This window comes from Mirounga angustirostris, unplaced genomic scaffold (genome assembly GCF_029215605.1).
Source record: "Mirounga angustirostris isolate CCGP_5_RB_7025 unplaced genomic scaffold, mMirAng1.0.hap1 SCAF_13, whole genome shotgun sequence".
NCBI classification, from domain to species: Eukaryota; Metazoa; Chordata; class Mammalia; order Carnivora; family Phocidae; genus Mirounga; species Mirounga angustirostris.
Genome location: NW_026991721.1, coordinates 78,853,864 through 78,880,553, shown reverse-complemented (window position 1 = coordinate 78,880,553; position 26,690 = coordinate 78,853,864). Strand labels below are relative to the sequence as shown.

The 26,690-nt window shown below is 38.3% G+C and overlaps 1 protein-coding gene across 8 annotated transcripts in view; it reads right to left on the bottom strand.

Moving 5' to 3' along the window:
* The window catches only part of ARHGAP42 (Rho GTPase activating protein 42), a 319,552-nt gene that overhangs the window by 37,184 nt on the left and 255,678 nt on the right, over nucleotides 1-26,690 (bottom strand). For 7 of the 8 annotated variants that reach the window (XM_064577196.1, XM_064577197.1, XM_064577198.1 and 4 more), the window contains 9 exons: nucleotides 26,097-26,181; nucleotides 25,435-25,493; nucleotides 20,898-21,003; nucleotides 16,352-16,511; nucleotides 15,014-15,158; nucleotides 12,563-12,943; nucleotides 12,040-12,196; nucleotides 10,116-10,178; nucleotides 101-180 (listed from right to left, as the gene is read on the bottom strand). In XM_064577196.1, the coding sequence (XP_064433266.1) occupies nucleotides 101-180; nucleotides 10,116-10,178; nucleotides 12,040-12,196; nucleotides 12,563-12,943; nucleotides 15,014-15,158; nucleotides 16,352-16,511; nucleotides 20,898-21,003; nucleotides 25,435-25,493; nucleotides 26,097-26,181 (1,236 nt within the window). The other variant, XM_064577200.1, reaches the window with a different exon arrangement.

The following is a 26,690-nucleotide window of genomic DNA, read 5'->3' as shown; positions in this document are numbered from 1 at the left end:
TTCTGAGTCTCCTGGCTTCTATTTTAGCTTCTTTTCCCTACACTATTCCTTCATCTTCCCCATGATAATGAACTTAAGGGAAGGGAATGGGTAGACTTACCATTAGAAAATATCGCCCCCTGTGGGAAGGAAAGCTCATGGCTGTGCTCTGCTTTACAAGAGTACATGGCTTTGGCTTGGCTGAAAAGAGCAAAAAACAATTTATGAAATCCACAACAATCAAGTACATTTATACTTTAAATTATTCTTAAAACTGATACTAGTTTTTAGTTGTAATTGGAGTATAACATACATAAAACACACATGTAAGTGTGCATAAGAGCATCTTCCACAAACTGAGTACGCTTGTGTAACGAGATCAAGAAATCAAACATTGACAGCACACCAAAAACCTGTCTTGTGTTTCCAGGAAATGTCCCCAAGGGTGATTAACCTGGCTTATAACAGCACAAACTGGTTTTAAAGAATACTATTATGTAAGAGTATACTGGCAAACAGGCCATTTTTACACTTATTTAGATATTCATAGGTACCCTAAGGCTTTTTATGTACTTTCTTTTCAGACTATCAGAGGTGAGACCCCAAAATTAAAGGCCTACAGAGTATACTAAATAAATTAAGTGGGCATGATACAAGAAAAACGATAGGATAAATTGATGATAAATGGCAACCAACAACAGCCTCATTGTCAAGGAGACAATGAGGACAGATGGAGGCTTTGAAAACCAGAGCCTACACCCATCTCCTGAAGTAGTAAACCAACACTCACATGAGAATTCAGACTCAATGTAACCAGATACTCTTTTTCTTAAGAGAAGCCAGAGGGCACCTGGGTGGCTCAGTTGGTTAAGCGACTGCCTTCGGCTCAGGTCATGATCCTGGGGTCCTGGGATCGAGTCCCACATTGAGCTCCCTGCTCGGCAGGGAGTCTGCTTCTCCCTCTGACCCTCCCCCCTCTCATGCTCTCTGTCTCTCATTGTCTCTCTCGCAAATAAATAAAATCTTAAAAAAAAAAAAAAAAGAGAAGCCAGAATTTCAGAGTTTTGTATGAGATCTGTTTTTAAATATTTAGCCTATACTAAAAAGCCATCAACTGAGGCTGCTCATCAAGTCACCAGTCAAGTCACCTTTATTCTTCAACATCCAATTACCTTGGCAACACAACGTGCAAGTTATTCTGACTTCACGTACTTCTCACCATCTGTATCACAACCAGAGTCCAAGCTGAAGTCATTTCTGGTGTGGCTCACGAAACGGCTTCCTAGCTTTCTAAATCCTCTAGGCTTCCTATTTTGTCTCCTTACAATCCATTCTATACAGAGCAGCCAGGCGGCAGCTTGAAAAAGGTCCTGATGATCATGTGATGACATTATTTCCCTGAAAACAACCCTTCAACTGGTTTCTAAAGGTAGCCTCCACACTACGCATAATCAGGTACCTGTCGGTATCTCCTGCTTCTTCCATACCTGCCTCTGCTCACCTACTACACTGTAGTCACACTGGCCTGCCTTCACCTCCTCAAACATGCCAAACTCATTCCCACCTCAGGACTATCAGGGCTTTGTCCTGAGATGTTTTCCTTAAGATTTTATTTGACAGAGAGAGAGAGAGAGCACAAGCAAGGGGAGTGGCAGGCAAAGGGAGAGGGAGAAGCAGGCAGAGAGCCCGACGGGGGGGCGGGGCTCAATCCCAGGACCCCAGGATCACAATCTGAGCTGAAGGCAGATGCTTAACCAACTGAACCACCGAGGCGCCCTGAGATGTTCTCCTCTTGATCTTCACATGGCTTTGCACTTCTAGTTCATCTTAAATTTCCTAAACTTTTGCTAATGGTTAGGTGTTCCTGAGCACACACTGTAAAATAGTTGCCTGGGGAATTATCATACTCACCTGTTTTAAGTCTGCATGGTGTTAATATCTGGTATTCTGTTGTTACTATTGACAGTTCTATAATCTCCCCCCAATTAGAATATAAGCTCCATGAATGATGCTTGATGCTTAGTAACTCAGTATTTGCTGAATCAATGAATGGGAAAAAAGGTAAGATGCTCTGGGCTCTGTTTTCTACATGATGAGTCATTTTAAAACTGAAGGCACCTTGCCTTTCCTCCCTGAGGTCTCAGTACTTTACCCGCAAAAAAGCATCAGCAAGCAGTGTTTGCTATCTATAACTCTCTCAAAGAATAGTGTAACATTATTTCATTTCCCTTTGGAGCTAGTTGCTGGGTCTTATTCCCTACACTTCCAGAATGAGACTAGGTCATTTATACTGGAGTTCCCAAACATATATCTGAAAATTAGAAAGTTAAAAATTAGAGAAAAATTATGTTCCTACCCCCAGAGTCTATTTCATGAGGTGAGTCTCAGGCTGTACTTTCAGAAAGTTTGCTAGGACAGCCTTCAGCAGGCAGATTTAGAAATGACTACTAGCCCAATGCAACATGGTCTAAGGAAGAATTGAGGAAGTACAGGTACCCAGAGAAGGACAGGACTCCTACACTAAAGAGCCATGTGTATGTGTGTGTATGTGCATGCATGCACATGAATGCGTGTGCCTGGATGTGTTGGTTGACATGGGCGTGGGTGTGGGGGAAGAGGATATTACCAAGTTATGAAGACTTCTAAGAACCAGACCATGGCAATCTTAAATAGACAGAATATTAGTTTTTCCTATAAACCTTCCAGTCAATTATAATCATTTAATCTAATATAATTTGGCATAATTCGATCTGACATAATCTGATGTCTGATGTAATTGAGGGTTCCAGAGTCATTTCTCTAAAAATATGTAGATTTTTCAAAAAATCAAATCTTCTAACAGCAAAAATTTCCTCTAATAGTAAGTCTTACTACTTTGAATCATTAGGAGATGCGTAAGGTAACACTTTTCAGTTATAGAAATCATTAAGATATAATAATCTTACAATGATATAATTTTTTAAATTATATTCTAAATGCAACCGAACTATTTTTGTTAATATTTCAGACATGAATGTTCTCTCTTTAGTATTTTATGGGATTGGATAGCAAGGGGGAGGCATGTAGAATAATTATAATCCTAAATAAATGGATAGTTAAATGTGTCAAAAACACATAGCACAAAATATTATCTGTCATGACTTTTCAATTATTTGTGCATACGACTAGACAGGTATAATTTTCTTCTGCTGAGATCTGTAACTACAGGTGTTAACTCAGCAGAGAGCTTTGATGATTTAATGTAGAAGTCTGTGACAGTGAAGTTTTCTCTCCAGGTGTTAATGCTTCCTCTTTTACTGCCTTGGTATATTGAAGATGTGAAAATAACACTGTCATCTATTGAGTCTCTCTTCAGAAAATCCTAATATCCTTTAAAAAGAATTTTGAAAATCTTGCTTCTTATTGCATGGGAAAGTAAGGTAATGGCACTCAGCATCCTGAAAGCCATTCCTTCCCTTATCATCCAGAGGATGGTCTGTTCACAAGACCCATTCTTAATTCTAAATGCTATTACTGATGAGTAGACTTACAAAGGTTTGATAGGGTGAGTGTGTAAAATTCACAATGCTTATCTTAATATAAGCAACATTTTAAAATGTCACGTAATCAAAAGTGATACAATATTTTCTGGAGAGCCCCTTAATGATACACACACACACACACACACTTTTTGTATGAAGGAAAGAGAGAGGCACACAGATATAGTTAAAAAGGTGCCAAAGTAGTAACATATAGAAAAGCTAAAAACAAAAAAATCACAAAGTCTTCATGAGAAGATTTAATAAATTAACACACACCAATCCAATAAAGCACTAGGCAGCTACTACAAATAATAAAGTAGAACACATGACAAGAAACAGTGCTAGCACATAAAATAAAAATTTTACAAAAAAATGTGTCCTTGCAAAACCCCTAAATTGCCCACAACTCTTTACGATAAATACTGCATTTGCTTTCCGGTCACTGTTTGGAGAGTTCTTCAGTTAGTCACGTGTTCCTCTCTTAGGCTTTTGTCAACAGATACTGGCTGTTTCTGGCGTGGATGTCTGAGTATTGAATGCCTCGATGCTAACGAACTCCCACGGGAGCCTGTAGAGTCAGTGCTGCTTATGTCAAAGGCACGTGTACTGCAACTCCACTGAAGATGAGGTGAAAATGTGAGTAACAGAGAGAGAGAAAATGTCCACATATGTGTGAGCAGGCAGGGGAGGGGCAGAGGAAGAGGGAGAGGGAGAAAGAGAATCTCAAGCAGTCTCCATACTCAGCATGGAGCCCAGCGAGGGGCTCGATCTCATAACCATGACATCATGACCTGAGCTGAAATCAAGAGTCTGATGCTTAACCTACTGAACCACCCAGGTGCCCCAGTAACTGAGTCTTTTTAAGTTAAAAATGTGTATTTTATTCATTTATTTAACAATTTTGTTGAGCATCTTCCCTGTGTTGGGCACTATGTTGGAACAATAAAGTGAATACAATCTTCAGGGTTCCTTTTCTGTGTTTATCACAGAGGAGTGAGTAGTTCAAAAAGTATAGTCAAGGGGAACCTGGATGGATGGGAAGATGGGACCCTGAGAGGACATTGCTCTGATAGCAAATGAGGTGTGTATGAGAAGCCATTTATTTCCTATTATGCCATATATTAAAGAGGCCTGTAAAAATGTAAAATAATGTAACTCTTTGTATTAGAAAATATTTTTCATAAAATTTATTTTAATATGTAATGGCCTTTAAAAAATATTTGTTATTGTATTAATGGTGCTTTGGTGGTATTACGGAAGAGAGGTGTCAGTTCCTGAGCTCTTAGCAGTCACCATCATTAAGGAACGAAAGCAGACTGCAGCATGGCCACAACAGAGGAGTGGGCTTCCATGTGGCCTGGGTTAGTGGTAGATGTAAAACAATTTCTGTTGTCTTAAACACATTAAGAATATGGCCTTTGGAAGAGGTAGGGAGGCTAGACCCTGTTGTGACCTGGGGGTAGGCACATAAACTATTTGCCTCAGTTTCACAGAAAAGGGTGACCCCCAAATGCTGGAGGACTTGTGATTATCGGTGACTTAGGTGATAGGAGTTTGAATTTTGAAAGGAAACAATTACTTCCTTGGTTCATCTTCTATATGTAGAAATGAAGTCCAAGAGAAATTAAAGTTTGGCAAAGTCAGGCTAGAATCTACATCTCATGATTGCTGGTATAAGACATTTCTGGTGACTATTTGGATATTAGCTGTGAAGTCTCTTAATAATACTGAAAAAAAATCACTTCTATTATTGATAATTGTTGACTTAAGTAAAAGTGAATAATCACAATTCTGTCTTCTAACAAAAAGTGTTGCTATTATCACCCTTTAGTTGCATTAGCTTATTCTTTTTTTAATAAATTCATAAATTTAAAAAATTTTCTCAGTTTAAATTTCTAATATAATAAATATAAATAAGGTATGACCCACATAGGAGACGAACCATGAGAGACAATGGACTCTGAAAAACAAACTGAGGGTTCTAGAGGGGAGGGGGGTGGGAGGATGGGTTAGCCTGGTGATGGGTATTAAAGAGGGCACGTTCTGCATGGAGCACTGGGTGTTATGCATAAACAATGCATCATGGAACACTATATCAAAAACTAATGATGTAACGTATGGTGATTAACAATAAAAAAAGTAAAAAAAAAAAGATACGACCCACATAAACAAAAGCTCTTTGGGGGTCCTCAATAATTTTTTTTTTATGTATATAATGGCTTTCTAGGACCAAAAAGTTTGAGAACCATGGTCATAATAGAGATTAGGTGGTTGTGAGCCAAAACGTTAACAGTGGTTATCTTCAGGTAATGAAATCAGAGGTGGTTTCCCTTCACTTTTTTTAGATGATTATTCTCTACATTCTCTAAAAGAAGAGAAAGTTGTTATTCTTAAAAATCATGGATTCTTTTTTGTTTCTTAATGTAGCACAGTGATTTATCTTATGTGTATCTTGCATGTGTCACTATGCTCTAAACAGTGACAGCCTTCTTAAATCTCAAACTCACTGGACGAGACGACTTTGTTGAGCTTTGTGTTGGTGCTTTGTAATTACAAACAAAACATTGGTTTGAAATTATGATAACAGAAATATGTTATTGCTTATAATGAACCAAGCACTCCCAATTTTCTTAATTCTCAAGCACATAATTCTCAATTCAACCCTCAGAAGATATCTGTATAGCTTGCCTAAATTATATTACTTTAAAAGTGGATCTTTCCCTCTGCCCAAGTATAACTAACATTGAGGTAAAGGCTTTATGGATATCATTTTTCACATGCTTTTATAATGGTAAAACAGAACCTAGCGACAGTTGGCTCTTAAAGCCATTTTCCAGATTAAGGAGAACAACTGTAAATAACCAATGTCTGCTTAGGGATATGCTAAGTACTATGACATTTTTCTCTATTCGAGTGGTTCTCAAAATTTTTTTTTTTTTTTTTTGTACATAAGAATCACTTGGGGAGGTTGTCAAAAATTCATATTCTCCACATCTCAGTCTCAGATATTCTGGTTTCAGAGTCGGCAGCAATGCAGGAATCTTCACATTAACAAGCTTACAGGTCAAGCTCCCTTGAAGAGTGGCCCCTCGTACTCCACTGAACCTGATTTCTTAAAGATTTCCAGTGATGCCTTAGAGATTAAAACCACTGTCCTCTAATGATCTCCTTCACACTTTTGCTTCTACCACACTGACCATTATTTCTGATCATTCCTTCACATTCTTCTTTGCTTGAGCTTTAAATCACTTAAACCATTCACCAAAGACCAATGCTGGCCATTTTTCCTTTTTTACTCAGTAAGTTCCATCACTGAGTACCTTTACGTTTATCTCTGCAGTGTAACCGCTGTGTAGAACTTTCTCAAATGGCACCAAATTCCATGCTCTGTCCTGGTTTCAGTTGCACATTTTTTTTTTTTTAAGATTTTATTTTATTTATTTGACAGAGAGAGAGAGAGCACAAACAGGGGGAGTGGCAGGCAGAGGGAGAGGGAGAAGTAGGCTCCCCACTGAGTAGAGAGCCTGACGTGGTGCTTGATCCCAGGACCCCAGGATCATGACCTGAGCTGAAGGCAGACGCTTAACCAACTGAGCCATGCAGGTGTCCCCAGTTGCCCATTTCTAACTGCCTTTCAGTGTTCCTCAGGCTCCTCAAACATTATGGTCAAAACTTTCCTTTCCCCTCCTATGTACTCACAAGCTAAGATCAGAAACTAAATTACTATTCTTTCTGACACTCAGTCTCAAAGACTTGGAATTTTCTTTACCTGTCTTTCACTCCCAAAGTATCAAAGCAGTTGTCAAATCCTGCTCTGATCCATAAAATTCTCCTTATAGTTTTTCATGCTTTTGTTACTGCCCTAATTAAGGCGCTTTAAATCTCACCAATTCCATCTTAAATGTTCTTTCCACTTCACAACCTCCTAGAAAAGCCACTGGATCTGTTCAAGTATATCCATGATTAGATTACCCCTCTGCCCAATGACCCAGACTCTGCAGTACGTCCTGTAGGTGTTACTTTCCTGTTTTTCAAAGCCATCCACTGAAATCTCCTACTCGGTCTCTTTCCCAAACATGGCTAGTCATCCTACTACCCACTACTGGCTCTATCATTCTTCAAGATCCAATTCAGGGGTAACCTTAAACTCCCTAGAAAGAAAGCAAAATAAGCATTATAGTTTAGTAAGGGAAATGCCCTCAACTTCTACATGTTGTTCACTTGTATTTAATGGTATAAAAGAGTACCAGGTGACTGTTAATAGTTAGTGATTAAGTACCATTGATGTATTAGTTAGAAGCCTTTGAATATCTTAAGCAAGCACCTTAAATAGTAACAATAATAGTTACTATTGTAGACCATCTACAGAGAACTTACCAAGTACTTCAAATACATTACAGTATACATTTACAACAATTTATCAAAAGAATTATGACCTTCAATTTTATAGATAGAGAAAATATATTTCCTAAATATGTAACTCCAAGGTTACTGTAACTAGGAAGTGGTAGACCAAGAATTTAAACATGGGTCTATCTGACCCTGACGTCGGTTGTGCTCCACTGTGCCCGTCTCTTGGTGAACAGTTCTGACGCTGTCAGTACATGGTATGGAACTGTTGACAAGTAAAGACTCCAACCTTCAGTGCAGAGTGAGCTCTAAATTTATGCTGACAGCCATTAGAAGTTGACTTAGAGCATAACCTAAAAGCATATTAAAAATGCATAGGTTGATTGTTGAACATCTGAGTATATGACAGTGTTCTGTCAAATAGCTTCTTTTCTTAAAGTTTTTATTATTTTATTTTATTTATTATTTTTTTCTTCAAGTTTTTAAAGGATTCTCTCTGATACAGAACTTGAGCACTTAACAGATTGTTTAGAGCTTCATAATAAAAAGGCTCCACCTAGTGGAGCAATTCAACTATATAGCAATACAGAAGTAGCAAAGTTAAATCCCTTACACTAAAGCCTAAAAATGATGACAGTTTCAGAGAAATGATGTTTGCTCTGACATGCACAGTATCTAGTTTTCACCATCCCTTGATAAAAGGGAAGAAAGTGAAGATACTATGGATGGAGGTAAAGTAAATGCAAGTATTGGGATTTGTTCGTAAGTTCAACACATTGACTAACATCCCAGTAAGATACCAAAGTGGCTCTACTCTGTGAAGTCAAAAACATTAATACACAAAGTCCTAGCCCTGCTAGGACTTGGGAAAACAGTACTACACAAAGACCGCTGCTAGGACTTGGGAAAAAAAAACAAACAAAAAAAACAGAATTTGAAGGTCAATGTTATCCCTAGTAACTAGAACAAGCCCAACATCGTGTAGGTAGTTAATAAACACTTGCTGCAAAAGTCCACATACTTTAAAAAGGTCAATAAAAAATTCTATGGTTGAATAACTTTTTAAAAATTTTAATTCCAGTATAGTTAATATACAGTGTTATATTAGTTTCAGGTGTACAACATAGTGGTTGAATAACTTTTAAAATAACTATACAGTGATACTTCAATTAACTGTGATTCCTTTACTTCATAGCTTTGATTAGCCAAACATGGGAAGCTCAAAACTGCCTTTGTACACCCAAAGGAAAAATCAAAGTTTGTTCTTCAAGTGCTCTCATTTATATGCTCTTTCAATAGAAAGCATTTATTGAATGACTCAGACCTGTTGCTGATGGTAAAACAAAACAAAAACAGACATACCAAAACACTAAAAAAATTCCATTACTTCAGACATATTCAAATTAAAAACCAAAGCCCACTGTGGATGAGAAGATCAATTTGGAACAGGAGGAGAGGAAAGCGAAACCTTAGAAGCAAGCAGATTATTAGTGGCAAGATGTAACAACCTATGTCCTTTTAACAGAGAAGAAGGTAAAATCTGGGAAACCTGAATGAAGACCTATACTCAAAAAAAGAGCTGCTTAGGCCAATCAGCCCTACAGCAACACAGTGGCCATTAAAAATAAGCGTATTTTTCAATGCATGTTCATAAAGCTTCTTCCAGAAAAAGTTCTATAACTTTTAAAATCAAGAATATACTTCTAAGGCGCACCTGGGTGGCTCAGTCGGTTAAGCGGTTAAGCGTCTGACTCTTGGTTTCGGCTCAGGTCGTGATCTCAGGGCTGTGAGATGGAGACCTAAGTCTGGCTCTGTGCGCAGCAGGGAGTCAGCTTGAGATTCTTTCTCTCTCTCTCCCTTTGCCCCTCCCCCCATTCATGTGCACACTCTCTCTCAAATAAATAAATCTTTAAAAAAAATTTAAAGAAAAAGAATACTTTTAAAAACTTTCCAGAAATTGTCATCAAAGGAGTCTTTGCCATGCCAAGGGTTATAGCAACTTGTATCTTTCAGAAAACTTTTTTAGAACCCTTCTTTTGCGAAGATTTTAGTAAATGAGGCATCGCTGCAACAGTGTGATAGGCTAAATGCTGTTTACAGACATGACCAAAATTTTCCCTCTGAAGAGACAGTGGGTGTGGATTTGACCATCGGCAGACCTGAAGGTCAGAGCTGTCAAAGATGACCCAACATGTCAACAAAAGACAACGATGTCACCACTATTTTATTTATTTATTTTTTACTTTAAGGTTTTTGAGAACTTACCGCCCAAAAGAAACCAGCTTAAGTGAACCAACATTTTCAAACAGTTGGGCTTTTGCTGCCACACTGAAAAATAATTTTAAAATGCAAGTTCCATTAAAATTGATCAGAAAATCATTCAGTTCAAAGTACAATTCGGGGTTATCAGTTAACACAAACCAAAAATAATTAGTTAAGAACTGTTCACAAAATCTGACCTGAATTTTAATTGTTTTAAGCTTTAATGTGAAAGAAATTTTTAGATCTAGTCTCCAGGTCATAGACTACCAGATGTAATAAACCTATAGCTACCTCCCCTGGGGATCTTACTGTCCTCATCTTTTCTACCTCAGAAAACTGTGGGAGCAGTAAAAAAGAACCTTTTCTCCCCACTCAGCTTCTGGCAGTGATACTGACCCCTGTGGAGCCAAAGGAAAGAATCAAATCATCAAGACAAAAGAACTGTTGTTCATTCTGAGAGCTAAGATAAAACTAATTCTAAAATGTTTCATATTTTTTAAAATATTTGAACATAGTTCTTAAAGTGAGAAGAGGGAACTCTGAAACATTTGTGGATTCAAATCTTATTTCAAATCATGGGAGGGAGCGCATGATCTATTTGAAAAACTGAGACTATATTAAAACTAAGGCACCCAGGGGTAATTAGAAAAGTTTCTATACTTACTAAAAGAGAATTTCAAATTCTGTGAATGATGTTTTAAATTAGATTTTTAAAGTGTATCTTATTTCTTTAATTGACAAACTTTTCTCCCACCACCTAGGCAGTTGATAATATGAAGGGTCATTTTACACCTAATACAGAATATATATTCTCTCAATTTTAATTTCTACTTCATCAGTACAATTACAAAACAGAAGCAAATCTTCTTTCCCTCACAAAGGATGGAATTTATATTGACATATTGGCTTAAAATTTATTTTTCCTTAATAGCTAGAACTGTACACACTGGACAGTAGACAGATTTATAAATATAGTATTTGTCTATATAGTGGTAGTTGGATTTCTGACCAAGAGAGATAATGTATGTCAAACACACGCTGTAATCAAAAGGTTCTTGTCAAAGGAGATGTGATGAATGAATGAATTTAAGATACTGTTCCTATGGAAACAGGCTTACTGGAATGCCTTACTGGACTTCCAGTGAATAATTAAATGGGCTCCTTAACTTTCCAAGTATTAGTTCTCATTATCTCTAAAATGAGGTTTCTACTACCTACTGTGGAGGGACAAGAAGTACATTAAGAGATAATATATGTTAAGGTGCCCAGTAATTATAGCATTTGGAAAGCTCAGGAAAATAAAATGAAAGGGCTAAGAACTTTCCTTTTTAGATTTTGCTTACTTCTTTATCCAAGTTCCCATTTGCTCTTCTTTGTCCCCTTCCTATTTACATCTATGTACTCTATCCTATCGGCCTAACTTACATTTCTGGGTCTTTTGATTAAAAGTACTCTCTTTCACCTTTCACGCTCCTTGTTCTCCACATAGGGGAGACAGATGATGGAGAGGAGAGAGAACAAACCCTCACAATGTAGACAGCAGTTGCATTTCTAACAGAGAGGTGGGGGAGGTGGGATATGGGCAGCTGGCTCAGCTGAGAGGCAGATGTCTAGCTTTTACAGAATGTCTAGTTTCAAAGCCCAGAACTACTATATTATACATCCAATCTCATGTCTTTAAATTAAGCCATAGTTCTGCTTGTAAGGCAAATGACTGAAATTGTATGTGTGTGGAATATATCTATCTTAAGCCTCCTCTAATTTGTAATACACCATTTGTAGAAGAGGACAGGGTCCTTCAGAAGTTGACTGTTCCCACACTATAGATGAGGCATTCAGCTGCGGGACTCCTAAAGGTTCTTTGGGACATACTCAACCCCTGTGTATCCCTAGATGATACAACAAATACAAACTGTCTCTCACTTACACAGATCCAGGTCGCTGGTAGCCGTTGCTCGAGGCAGTGTCCAGCCTTAACCTCCTGCACATTTTTGGAGGCAGGTCTGGGTGTGGTGGGGCTTTGGGCATCTCTTTGGAACCTACAGAAGTTAAGCTTTGAATGGATCCACTGTAGCTCTTGCTTCCTAAAGAGAAAACACAAGAAAACAGGCAAGGTGCTATCAGACAAAATAACACCAGTAACACAGTACATGCACGTAACAAAAGGAAGCATTTTTCTCTAAGCCCAAATGAGAAGGGACAGAATGTTCTTTGAGCACAGCAGCCCATCACTCAGAGAGATCACAATCTACAGTAATTACAAAAACATCACCTCATGGAGATGGAAAGATCCACGAAAAAAGTCCCAGTGCACCAGTTTTAAAAATCCTAGCTCAGGAACAGCATTGTTAGCCCCTTCGCCATTAACTTTTCCCTCCTTAATCATGCTGAATAATCCAGCAAGTGATACAGAGACAATGACATTTTATATAACCTTAAATCTGGTTTACCTTCAGCTGCAGAGATGGATCTGAGAGAGGAAGCTGAGGCTCTTTTCAGTCCTGAAAGCCCATATGGCCCTTTCTTGACCAGGTCTATGGGTGGGGAAACATCCCCTGGGCTGGTGACCGAGGCAACACTCTGGCAATCTGATTCTGCATCCGTTTTGGTTGCATCCTCTTTAGAACTTGATTCAGGACTAGTTGTCCAGAGTCCAAGACTCTTCTGTCCATTGGAAGGTGATGGGGATACAATCCAAGGAATCCCTCCAGATTTCTCCCTGGGCTGGCAGGAAGCAGACTTGGTTGTGCTGTTTTGCTCAGAGGAGTGAGAGGAGAGTGACTCAATGCTCCCCATGGGTGTGCTGTCTGGGCTGCTGCTGTAAGAGTCACCTGGGTGGGAGCGAGAAAACAGCAGCGGCTGTCTACTGAGACAACACAACCAAACCCTTCCATTCTCCAACTCACACGCGCTCAGCGGCCACCTGATCCCAATGGAGTAACAGGCCTGTACCCAGTGTGGAAAACCGCCATCTGTTCTGGAGAAAGGCTTTAAAACATGCATTTCAACGTAGTGAATGCATTTTTCAACACTATTCAAGGAAGATTTTATATGTACCCTGACCCTATGGAATAATGTTACTTCTTGAAGGATTAGTGAGCTGGCTTGAATTCACACAAAATTTGCTTCTGGGGACACCTGGGTGGCTCGTCAGTTAAGTGTCCAACTCTTCATCTCAGCTCAGATCTTGATCTCAGGCCTCACACTGGGCTCCATGCTGTGCATGGAGCCTACTTAAAAAACTTGCTTCTGAAAAAGAACTCACAAATAATAGTAGTAAGATTCATTGATGACATTATAAGAGATCGCTGGAAGGAGGGATTTTACAGATATGTTTCTGCCTTTATTTTCCTGATGTTAAGTAATTCTGAGTTAATGCGTCTGAGTCCTTCTTCACTGAAAGGCACCAGTCATGTCAGCTACAAATTAGAAGCTGCTTACATTTTTAAAAGAAAGGACTTTTTCCAATCAGAGAAAGACATGTATCATATGACCTCACTGATATGAGGAATTCTTAATCTCAGGACACAAACTGAGGGTTGCTGGAGTGGTGGGGGGTGGGAGAGATGGGGTGGCTGGGTGATAGACATTGGGGAGGGTATGTGCTATGGTGAGCGCTGTGAATTGCACAAGACTGTTGAATCACAGATCTGTACCTCTGAAACAAATAATGCAATATATGTTTAAAAAAAAAAAAAGAAGATAGCAGAAGGGGAAGAATGAAGGGGGGAAATCAGAGGAGGAGACGAACCCTGAGAGATGATGGACTCTGAAAAACAAACTGAGGGTTCTACAGGGGAGGGGGGTGGGAGGATGGGTTAGCCTGGTGATGGGTATTAAAGAGGGCATGTTCTGCATGGAGCATTGGGTGTTATACGCAAACAATGAATCATGGAACACTACATCAAAAACTAATGATGTACTGTATGGTGATTAACATAACAAAAAAACAAACAACTGTGGATCTTTGGGGCACTTGGGTGGCTTAGTTGCTAAGTGTCTGCCTTTGTCTCAGGTCATGATCCCAGGGTCCTAGGATTGAGCCCTACACTGGGGCTCCCTGCTTGGCGGGAAGCCTGCTACTCCCTCTCCCACTCCCCCTGCTTGTGTTCCCTCTTGCTGTTCTCTTTCTGTCAAATAAATAAATAAAATCTTTAAAAAAAAAAAGGACGTTTTCCTCTTCCTGCTGAGAATATAGCAATGTAAGAAACTGCCTATTTAACTGAATTACTTTTTAATGTTCTTAAAAGTAAGTTTTAAGAAACAAATCCGAAAAACTATAATAAAGTATTCAAACATATATAAATTAAAAATTAGTGTTTTCTGTTAAATACTGACCGTGAGAAAAAATTGCAGGGCATGGGGGTGTAGAGTAAAACGAAACAAGTTTAACATGCACCTCGGGCTCAAGCTGCCACCCACTTTGCTGTGGGGCTTGGTTCAGAACAGCAAGTTAGTGATAATGTGTAGTGTGGTTTCTCTTTGTATTTCTTTTCTCTTTCTCTTTCAGACACTTTGATACCCAAGAGATGATGCTTTAAGGACATAATGTGAAAAGAAGAAAGAAAAGGACTGCTTTAGCCAGACTTTTTCTTGCTTTCTTCTCTACCACTTTGACAATAGGACAAAACCTGCTACAAAGTAGCACTCGATGTACTTAATAGCAGTTGCAGGAAAAAAGGGCACTGAGCAAACTATTTTTTTTCCTTTGTAGCAGTAATGAATTTGTTTGTTCAAAGTACCTTGTAACCAGACTGACAAAGAATATATAAATGGGAGGGGAGTGTTGGGGAGACAGTATCAGTAAAACCATCTATTTATTTCTACCCTAAGGTTGGTAAGGTGAGGGAAGGCTAAATCAAAGAATGAAGAAAGCATTTCCCTACAGCATGCACACTTACTATCAGGTTCTGCCAAGCACGGTGTATACCTCCCTCTAGGCTTCCGGGAACCTGTGGAGAGGCAGATTGCTCGTGTCCTTCGGGATCCAGATCGAGACTGAGGCTGAGGAAGAGGAATGCTTGGGTCTGGGGCAGTATGAAAAATCTACATTAAAAAAAAAAAAAAAATTGGACAGAGGTCAATAAAAGGGGGCAACTGCCATTTTCATCATAAAATGGTATTTGTGAGTTAATAAATAATCTTAGAACTATATGCTATTTAATCAGCTTCATGGCAAGAGATGCTTGATATAAAAAATATCCTACAGCAATTATAACTTTCTTTTCCACTTACACTGAGTCATGTCCACTCTCTGGGTTTTCTTTTTTATCTTCCCCAATCTCCCAACAATGAATTTCAGAAGATTGTCCAATAATTTCAAATATGAACAAATGTCTGTGTCAAGACACATTGACTCTTACTATTGTGATATTTTCTTTCTCGCTTCATGCTGAACATAACCTGAAGGGAAGAGGCTCATTCTGTATCATTTCCCCAGCCAGGCAGTTCCTTGCTTCTCAGGAGAAGGTGCTGTCATGCTGTTGGTCCTGAGCTGTCTTGGAACATGACAAGCTGCAGGGAGAAGTCTGAGCACAGCTACAGGATACAGCCAGGTGGTCTTGGGTTGTGAGTGCTTGCAACCTTAGATAAATGAAGGATATTCTTCTACAGGCACCAAGAAGGGACCCAGGGAAAGAGAGTGCATAGTCTTTCTCTGACAAGGACTAGACCAGGCATAAGTGGATCACAAATGTTTTGATTTTCAATGGCTGGATTTACTTAATAATCCAATCACTGTGACTTTCCCAATTTCCCATTTCCATAGTTATTCAAAGATCTCAATCTTGTCAAAGAAACCATGTTTAAAGGCCAGAGAGGACTTCAAGACTGTCTCTGGAATTCTTTTGTCTTATTGAGAATATTACTGCTGCTCTAAGTCTAATTCCAGAGAGATAAAAAGGTTGAAACTATACTTGATCACCAAGTGATTCTAACAGATTCTCTGAATATGAGCAAAAAATTCACTACATAAATACTAAAGAAGAAAATCTTGAAAAGTAAATGATGTAAAAGGAAAGAAAACCATTTACCTGGAGGATTCTGAGAAGCACTTAAAAACTAAACAAGAAAAAAAAGAAATCAAAGTCCTCATGAAGAAGCAATTCATACAAAATGTACAAGACTGATACTTTATAAGAATCTGAGATCACAATGAACTCACAGATAATACAAATGGAAAATTCCTTCTTAAAAGCAAGGTACAAGATTTGATACTTCCACATGAAAATTCAACCTACCTTTTCATAGTGCTCGATCAGAATTTCAACCACAATATTCTGAAATTTAATATTCATCATGGCAGCCACAGTTTCTTCTTGTGCTCTCATTAGAGTTGGGCCAAATATGACTCCAAGGTTTGAGACAGTCATGAGATTTTGTTGGCTGTGTAGTGATACTCTGCAAATAAGAGCAATAAAAATAACATAAGTTAAATGTTTAATAATTAGGCAATTGTTCTCATTTATCAAATTTGTGGCATAAATAAAATGTAAAATATGCCATGATAGGTTAGTTTTCAGGTTCAACCTGAAAATATGCCATGATAGGTTAGTAGTCAGGTTCAACCACTCCCAATTGGCATATGTGGGTATAGCCTAAAAAGACATAAAAAGGTAACATTAGCTAAGTAAAAATAATTATAAAGCTTGATTAAAGGAATAAATCTTGATATCCTAAATTAAATATAATCACCCTAGAGAGATTATGAGTTGTTAGGGAGTCTCTAGGGTACTATACTTCTTTTAGAACAGATGGTTAAGATTAGATTGGTTGGAATTATATTTGGATACACTGAACATATTGAGAACCTGGTGCCAGGCATTTTCATAGATATTGATTGCATTTAATCCTCCCAGGAAGTCTGTTTTTCCTATTGTAAAGGTTAAAAAAAAGCAAAACTGGGGTGTCTGGGTGGTGCAGTTGGTTAAGTGTCTGACTCTTGGTTCTAGCTCAGGTCATGATCCCAGGGTCCTGGGATGGAGCCCCGAGTTGGGCTCCCCATTCTTCACGAGTCTTCTTGTCTCTCTCCTTCCCTCTCCGTCCCTCCCCGACCCTTCTCACTCTCTCAAATAAGTAAATCTTAAAAAAAAAAAAAGCAAAACTCCTAAAGTAAAAATGATGTATTCCATGTAACAGCAAATTGGGAACAAAGATGCTATTTCAATTCAGGTCTCCTGAATATGTCAGGGGTTTTCTTAAGCTCCCTACATAAGACAACTAGCCAATGTCTTTCTTTTTCCCTTCCATCCATCCACCCATCCATCCACTCATCCATTCAAAACTTCCCCGAGTGCCTCCTTAGTTGTGGGCACTATGTTAGGTAAACAGTAAGAGAAGGAGATATGGTAGCATCAGTGCTGGCTTGAAAATGAAAATGAAAGGAAAAGCCTCTGGTATTACTGGCCTTAGCAAAAGTTACCTTATCCCAGTTACTGTCAAAAATGACTTTGGCTACTTTAGAAATTAGATATATTCTTTTTTTAAAGATGATTTATTTGAGAGAGTGAGTGCACAGGGGAGCTGGGGGAGAGGCAGGGGAAAGAATCTCAAGCAGACTCCCTGCTGAGTGGGGAGCCCTACTCAGGGCTTGGTCTCAGAACCCTGAAATCATGACCTGAGCCAAAATCAAGAGTCAGACACTTAACCAACTGAGCCACCCAGGCGCCCCAATTGGGCAACTTCTTAAGAAAAAACCTCATTCATTTGACCAATCTTCTAGGTTAATACTGCCTTTTCTATCTTACTTCTAGGCACATTGTTAAAATACAAAGTTCTAGAAAGAAGCACAGCACAAGAGTATGTTTATACCTAATTGTGCATCACTAAATCACTAACTACATTCCAGAAGCAAAAGTAAAATTTTATGGAGAATCCAGGATTTTGAATATTATGCAAATCCTAGCACAGGACAGGAAGAGCTGATTGTCTCACTGACTGAATTTTTCCCTTGTGCCTGACAGAGCACTAGCTAAAAAGCTCTTTGTTAGAATAGGAAAAAGTGGGCGCCTGGGTGGCTCAGTTGGTTAAGTGACTGCCTTCGGCTCAGGTCATGATCCTGGAGTCCCTGGATCAAGTCCCACATTGGGCTCCCTGCTCAGCAAGGAGCCTGCTTCTCCCTCTAACCCTCCCCCCTCTCATGTACTCTCTCTCATTCTCACTCTCTCAAATAAATAAATAAATCTTTAAAAAAAAAAAAGAATAGGAAAAAGTTTCATTCAACATTTTCTTTTTACATAACCAAATAGTGCTTAGTATGTACTAGAGAATCTACTAAGAGAGCAGTATGTAAAGAATGTCTGGATTTAAAGCTTGGATCCATCCAACTTGGAGGCTGGGTGCAATCTGCCAAGTTATTTACAATCTCTAGGCTTCAGTTTCCTCATCTATAAAGAGTAAGGACCCCTAGAGGGTTGATAAAATTAAATAATGTTATAGGAAATATGATCTCAAAACATTAGTCTTCCTTGTAAAAATTGGCTTTAGCCACTCTTGCTAAAATGTAAGAGTTCCTGGTAGTGTGAGTAAACTGAAATAAGATTAATATTAAGCTCATGGGGAAAACATTTGAAAATCCTAAAAAAAAATTGGTTTTAAAAAGGAGAGTTTATGACTGTGTTGCTCAGAAGATGGAATATTTGGATGAACAATTTTCACTGAATTTCCTTTCTGCTGAGCTAACTCAATCAATACAGACACTTATCACCCCACATTTCAGCTATTTCTGCACCTCATTCCCTCAATTTGTTGTAGGTAACAGACACCCAACTGCCCTTTTAAATATTCAAAGTTAGAGTTGAAGAAGAGACCACAGATAGCCTTTGTTTTAAAGACAAAAGGATTCTCAGAAAAGAAGTAATGGTTTATACCATGTCTCAAAACTAATTAACAGAGATTTGGAATCAACCTTTTAGTCACTGGTCCTATAGATAGTGACCAATCCAGATCACTGGTCCTAAATTCTCTTTTCTTCAGATATATTAAGGTTGCCAGGGATCAAGAATGTTATTACTTGTTTGTAGTTTACTTAAGTCACTGGGGATGTGGACACATTCCAATAATACTGCTCATGAGTCAATGGGGACTGACTTTGTATAGGTTCAGGAAAAAAGCGAGGAATGGTGATAAAGGATGGGCAAAAGAATTTTAAGCACTCTTCTATGGCCAGATACTATCCTCTGCTATCCCCTGTACCAAAGCCATGCACATTCACTATAAGGGGGAAGTCTGAGTTCATCTAACATTCTGGATAATTAAACAAAAACATTTTATGTGACACTCATGTATCTTTTAAAAGCAGTTTATAAAAGGCTTTGCTAGAAAATTAGCTTGAATACACCAAGAGAATGCCCAATACATACAGTGTAGTTAAATTTCATGAAGAAGTCACACAATTCAAAACATAATTCAAGACTAGATTTGACCAAGAATCCTTGTTCATTAACTAAAAGAGGTATTGCCATATGCAACAGTTAATAATGAACTTGAAATGATGCAGTTCCTAGTGGCTTTCCTTCTTATGTCAAGGGGCAGGAGGGCAATTCATATTATCTCATCTGCAGGTTCAGATGAGACTTATTAACATGTTATGTAGCACTATTTCAAATGTGTATGGCTCAAATTAGCATAAACCGGGTTACTACTTGTAGTAAGCAACTAAGCAGGGATCATTTAATTGTGAATCATAATACTCGCTAAGATGGAAAATATCCTTATTTGTATATGAGCCTGAAAGGGAATTCTTAAGTTTAAAACCTGAATTTGGGGGCAACTGGATGGCTCAGTCAGTTAAGCGTCCGACATTTGGTTTCGGCTCAGGTCATGATCTCAGGGTCATGAGATCAAGCCCTGTGTCAGGCTCTGTGCTCAGTGGGCAGACTGCTGGAGATCCTCTCCCTCTTCTTCTCTCTCTATCCTCCCCATCCTCTCTAATAAATAAATAAATCTTAAAAAAAAAATAAAATCTGAATTTGGACTTTTGTTTATAGTAGCATGGCAAGTATGTGTGTGTGTATGTGTGTGTGTGTGTGTGTGTGTATGAAAGAGAATCTTTAGACAGATTTATGAGGCCACAGTGCCCAGATATTTAATCAAACATAATTCTAGATGATTTATGAAGGTATTTTTTTGCATTAAATTAACATTTATATCAGTAGACTCAGAGTAAAGCAGATTATCCTCCATATGAGTGGGCCTCATTCAATCAGTTGAAAGTCTTAAAAAGACTGAGGTCCTCTGAGTAGAAGGGGATTCTGCTTTCAGACTGCCTTGGATTGGAGCTGCAATGTTAACTCTTCCCTGAGTCTCCAGACTACCAGCTGCCCTGCACACTTCAGACTTATCAGCCTTCACAATAGTGCAGGCCAGTTCCTTGCAACCAGTCTCTCTTATATATATGCACACAATACACACACACACACACTATACACACACACACAATACACACACACTATACACACACACAATACACACACACACACTGAGGGTTCTAGAGGGGAGGGGGGTGGGAGGAGGGGTTAGCCTGGTGGTGGGTATTGAGGAGGGCACGTTCTGCACGGAGCACTGGGTGTTATGCACAAACAATGAATCATGGAACACTTCATCTAAAATTAATGATGTAATGTATGGGGATTAACATAACAATAAAAAATTTTTGAAAAAAACATATTCAATAGACTGATTATAATAACAATGTTACAGTACCATCATACACTTTAGAAAGACATGAAAAGTCTAACTTTAACACTGAACAAGTAGTTAGGTGAAGAACATAAATCAGAGAATTACTTGACGAGGTGCTTTATTAAGATGTCCAGCATCTCTCTGTTTTTTTCTGGCAATTTGTGCACCAATGCATGTACAGCTTCCACCCGGTAGTTTTGGTCATCAGATTCTATAACATAAAGGTTGCAAATGGTCAAGTTTCAACTGCATTCAAACGTGTAAATAAACATTAGTAATCTAAACATTATAAACACTCCCACCCTCATGCCTTACAAACGTTGCTTTACGCAGTAAGTATTATTACTATCACTGGCTTAGAGCGGTTGAGTAACCTAACCATGGTCTTGAAGTTAGTTAAGAAGTCAAACTAACCCAGTTCTATCTAATCCAGACCTGTGCTCATAGCCACTGGACTTCCATACAACCATAACTCATCACCTGCAATGTGAGTGATCACAGAAATTGTTACAGATGGCCTAATGTGCCAGGCAATATAATATACTTTATCACACATAAAACTTCCTAGTGACTCCATCAGACAAAGGAAGAAAGTATTTCTTTCCAAATTTTATAGATTTAAAGAGAACAGGGAATTACTGTTCTGAGGTGTCAGGATTATTATGCAAACAGAGGCCTGATAGATTTTAAGTGCACGTTGACAATGGTAAATCTGAAAAAGTGAAAAACCATCTAAAGGAAGACTCGTCTAGTCTGCCAGGCAAAAGCCAACATGCTGACATGTCTGCTAGAGAAACATCTAACACTTCAGAATGAAGAACCTATTAACATGCTCTTACTATAATAAACAAATTCTATGGTACTACCTACCCTGCCAAGCCCTTTCTCTGAAAAGTGCCCAACAGGAGGTGAGGAAAGAGCATGCATGGCTCACGCTGGGCCAAACACAAAGTCTCCCAGGGGTTGGAATGGAGACACCAAAACTGTGATCTGTCCGCTTAGCTATGTGAAAAGGCATAACGTGTAAGACCAGGGTTGACATGACCAAATGTGCTCCCAAGCCACGAAAACCCGACTGGAAAGGGAGATACGAATAAGGCAGATATGCAGCAAAGAACAGAGAGGAGAGACCCTCCTAAAAGGATGGGAAGAGAAATACCAATTCCCAGTTTTGCAGTTCCTAGCTATAGGCCTGTGGAAAGCCTGATCCATACTCTGCCAGGGAATCTGTGAGACACCTTGTAATTTCTGAAAAACTTCCCCTTTTTACAGAGCTGAATTTCCAAATAATACCTAATTTTATTATCTTATTATCTGATACATGGTAATATCCTTGACCCAGACAAAAGATTAATTCTTATCTATAAGAATATATTTTAATTATCATGGTAGTGAATTATTTATTTGCCATGGAAATAGAGAAAAATAGCTTACAACCAAATGTTTCTATTAAAACAAGCTGCTCATTTTAGCTACTTAGCTAGGTGGCTCAAATGCCATTTGTTTAATTAACACAAAATTTCTGTAAGAAAGAGTTCTAGGGTAAGAGTCAAAAAAATTGGCTTGTAGCCCTGATTTTGCCATCAATTTACTAGTGTCCTTGGACAAAGTCACTGGCCCACTCAGGGATCTAGTCAATAAAATGAGAGGTCAGACTATACATTTTCTGAGGTTTTGTTCATCTAATAAGGATAGATTTCAATGAAGAGAATATAGAGTGGAAAGCTTTCAGGAGAAAGCTAAGTGGTACAGATGTTTATGAGATCATGTGGTCAGTCATGTATGCTGGATTGAAAACCAAGTCACTCAATGTTATCTGACACTTATCAGCAGACATTTCCTGTGACATTACAATGTGTGGTAATAAATTAATGTAACTGCTTTCTTTCTTGGGACTGTGAAAAATACTTGGTACAGTCATACCTCATACATCTTAACAATGAATTGCTAATTCCTAATGGTTAAATGTTGTGATGGGCTCAGATGGCAACCCTGCACTTTGGTTTTAATGTTTTAAAAGTACGTATTTCTGATTTCTCAGCTTACATGTTTTCACTGAGCCCCTCCCCACAATTTTTGAATTAAGCCTATCTATATATATTCCATTATAGCAATCATAGACCCAAAGAAATGACATAGATATGTGATCATTATCAATAAATAGGGGGAAAAGGATTGATGGAAGTGCCTGTTACCTGCCAAAAATACCTGACTCTTCTCTCCAGATTTAGGAATACAGCATGTAAGTATGAGTAGGTCGCACACCTGACTGTACATATTTGTAGTCTTATCTATTTAACCCTAAGGTTGCTCTTATAAGAAACTAACATCAATTGAGTAAAACGTAACTAAAATAATTCCTCTTAGCACCCCAATGAAGTCTTATTAAGTGGTAAAATATTCTAATTCATTCTGCAATTTCTTTAAATCAAGCTAAGTATACTCTTGATTCCCTTCATCTATTTCCCCTATCCTCCACCCACCTCTCCTCTGGCAACCACCAGTTTGTTCTCTGTATTTAAGAGTGTTCCTTTTTTTGTTTTTTTTTTTTTTGTTTGGTTTCTTAAATTCCACATATGAATGAAATCATATAGTATTGGTCTTTCTCTGTCTGACTTATTTTACTTAGTACTAGACTCTCTAGGTCCATCCATGTTGTTGCACAGGTCAAGATTTCATTCTCTCGTGGTTTAGTAATATTCCATTGTGCATACATACCACATTCTCTTTATCCATTCATCTATCGATGGACACTTCTGTTGTTGCCATGCCTTGGCTTTTGTAAATAATGTTGCAATGAATGTAACGGTGCACATACCTTTCTGAATTGGTGTTTTCATTTTCTTTGGGTAGATATCCAGTAGTCAAATTACTGGATCGTATGGTAGTTCTATTCTTAATATTTTGAGGAACCCTCATACTGTTTTCCAGAGTGGCTGCACCAGTTTGCATTCCCACCAACAGTGCGAGAGGGTTCCCATTTCTCCACATCCTCGCCAACACCTGTTGCTTCCTGTGTTGTTAATTTTAGCCATTCTGACTGGTGAGAGGTGATAGCTCATTGTAGTTTTGATTTGTATTTCCCTGATGATGAGTGATGTTGAGCATCTTTGCATGTGTTTATTGTCCATCTGTATGTCTGCTTTGGAAAAATGTCTACTCAGGGCCTCTGCCTCTTTTTTAATCAAATTGTTTTTCTAGTGTTGAGTTGTGTAAGTTCTTTATATATTTTGGATATTAACCCCTTATCGGATAATCATTTGCAAATATTTTCTCCCCTTCAGTAGGTTGCCTTTTTGTTTTGTTGATGATTTCCTTTATTGCTCAAACTTTTTTATTTTGGTGTAGTCCCAATTGTTTAATTTTGCTTTTTGTTTCCCTTGCCAGAGAACACATATCTAGAAAAATGTTTCTCCAGTCAATGTCAAAGAGCTACTGCCTATGTCTTCTCCTACTTTTATGGTTTTAAGTCTCACATTTAGGTCTTTAATCCATCATTCACAATTTCCTATTTGTTTACAAACCATACTGTCAGCTATTAAGTATCAAATGACAAAACTAAGAGGCAACCCATGGAATGGGAGAAGATATTCGCAAATGACATTACGGATAAAGGGCTGGTATCCAAGATCTTTAAAGAACTTCTCAAACTCAACACCCAAAAAACAAATAATCCAGTCAATAAATGGGCCAAATACATGAACACACACGTCTCCAAAGGCATAGAAATGGCTAACAGACACATGAAAAAATGTTCAACATCACTAGCCATCAGGGAAATACAAATCAAATCCACAATGAGATACTACCTTACATCAGTTAGAATGGCAAAACAAGACAGGAAACAACAGATGTTGGTGAGGGTGTGGAGAAAGGGGAACCTCTTACTGTTGGTGGGAATGCAGGCTGGTACAGCCACTCTGGAAAACAGAATGGAATTTCTTCAAGATGTTAAAAATAGAGCTACCTATGACCCAGCAAAAGATACAGATGTAGTGAAATGAAGGGGCACCTGCACCCCAATGTTCATAGCAGCAATGTCCACAATAGCGAAACTGTGGAAGGAGCCGAGATGCCCTTCAACAGATGAATAGATAAAAAAGATGTGGTCCATATATACAGTGGAATATTACTCAGCCATTAGAAAGGACGAGTACCCACCATTTGCATCGACATGGATGGAACTGGAGGGGATGATGCTAAGTGAAATAAGTCAAGCAGGGAAAGACAATTATCATATAGTTTCACTCATGTGAATATAAGGAATAGTGCAGAGGACCACAGGGGAAGGGAGGGAAGAAATCAGAGAGGGAAACAAACCATGAGAGACTCTGGACTCTGGGAGACAAACTGAGGGTTACAGAAGGGAGGGGGACGGGAGGATGGGGTAACTGTGTGATGGATATTAAAAAGGGCACGTGTGGTGATGAGTACAGGGTGTTATACCCAACTAATGAATTGCTGAACACTACATCAAAAACTATATGCTGGCTAATTGAACATAATGAAAAAAAAGTATCAGATTGACAGTTTCTTAAGCAATATACAGGAAAATCTTAACTAGTTCATTTAAATTTATACCTCTAAGTGACAGAGCATAAAACTACATCAATTATAATACATCCAACGGAAGTGTACTTACTAACTGCAACAATAAAATCTTTGTGTAACTTGTAAGTCATCAGTGGTTCTGCAAGGCATCTGCAATGGATAAAGAAGCAGGCATTATAATGGCAATATTTTTTTCATTTTCCCTGAACTTTCAGTGTTTCTCTAAGAGTTGGGTGATTAAGGAGTGTGATCAAGACCTAGTAGGGCCGCTCCAGGCAGTCCCAAAATGCAGACCTCGAAGACACCAAAGCCCTTTAGCACTTCTTGGCATAATTGTACTAAAAAGGATGGCTGGAAAATCATTTTGTCACTGTGAGAACTACTGAACAACAACAGCAAAATACCTCTCAGATATGGGGACAATAGTTAAATAAAAAACAAAAACAAAACAAAAAACAACTTTCAATTTCAGCTTTAAAAAAAATACATGAAAACACCACATTCAAATTTAATATGAAACAAAGCATTATTTAGTATTCCTAAAATACTGCAGCCTGTTTATTATTTGAAAAAGCATGTATAAGTTCCAAAACACTAAATATAAATATCACCACCTTGTGCTATTTCACCTGAAGTGAAGGTATTGCTCTAAATAGTGAAGTTCATGCACAGGATCTCCAAGGAATCACATGGCGACTGCCCAAGGAGGTAAGAGAGACATCACATGCAGAGTAGGAGTTCAACCTTCCTTACCTGAGGTAGTTTTTCAGTCCACTTGTTATTGTCTTATTATCCCACAATTCAATATCAATGTCAATATCAGGAGGGGATTTTGGAGCTGAAAAGAGTAAAAAATAAGATGTTTAAACTGCAATTCAAAACATCACTCACACCATAAAGAAGATGTACACAAACGTAAGTAGGCCAAAGAGAGAGACATTTATTTCTTAGAGTGCCAACAGATTTAAAGTTTTGAATTGTTGTTTGTGCGAACTAGTGCAAATCTCACTCTGATGCTTTATAAACCTCAAAGACTTCTTGTGGAATAACAGTGTTCCAAATCAAATTATTATCAATTGCTAATATCACAGAGCACTTACCATCTGCCAGGCATGCTTCCAAGTACATTATATGAATTAACATATCCAATCCTCATACTTCTCAATGAGGCAGGCACTATTATTATCCCCATTTTATGAATGAGAAGGTTGAGGCACAAAGAGTTTAAACAAATTACCCAAGGTCACAAAGCTTTTAAGTGGCAAGTCAGGATTCCAAGCTAGGCAATCTTTGAATCCAGCACCCATAAATCTCAATGCACCTCTAGCTAATCAAAGGACACTTGAG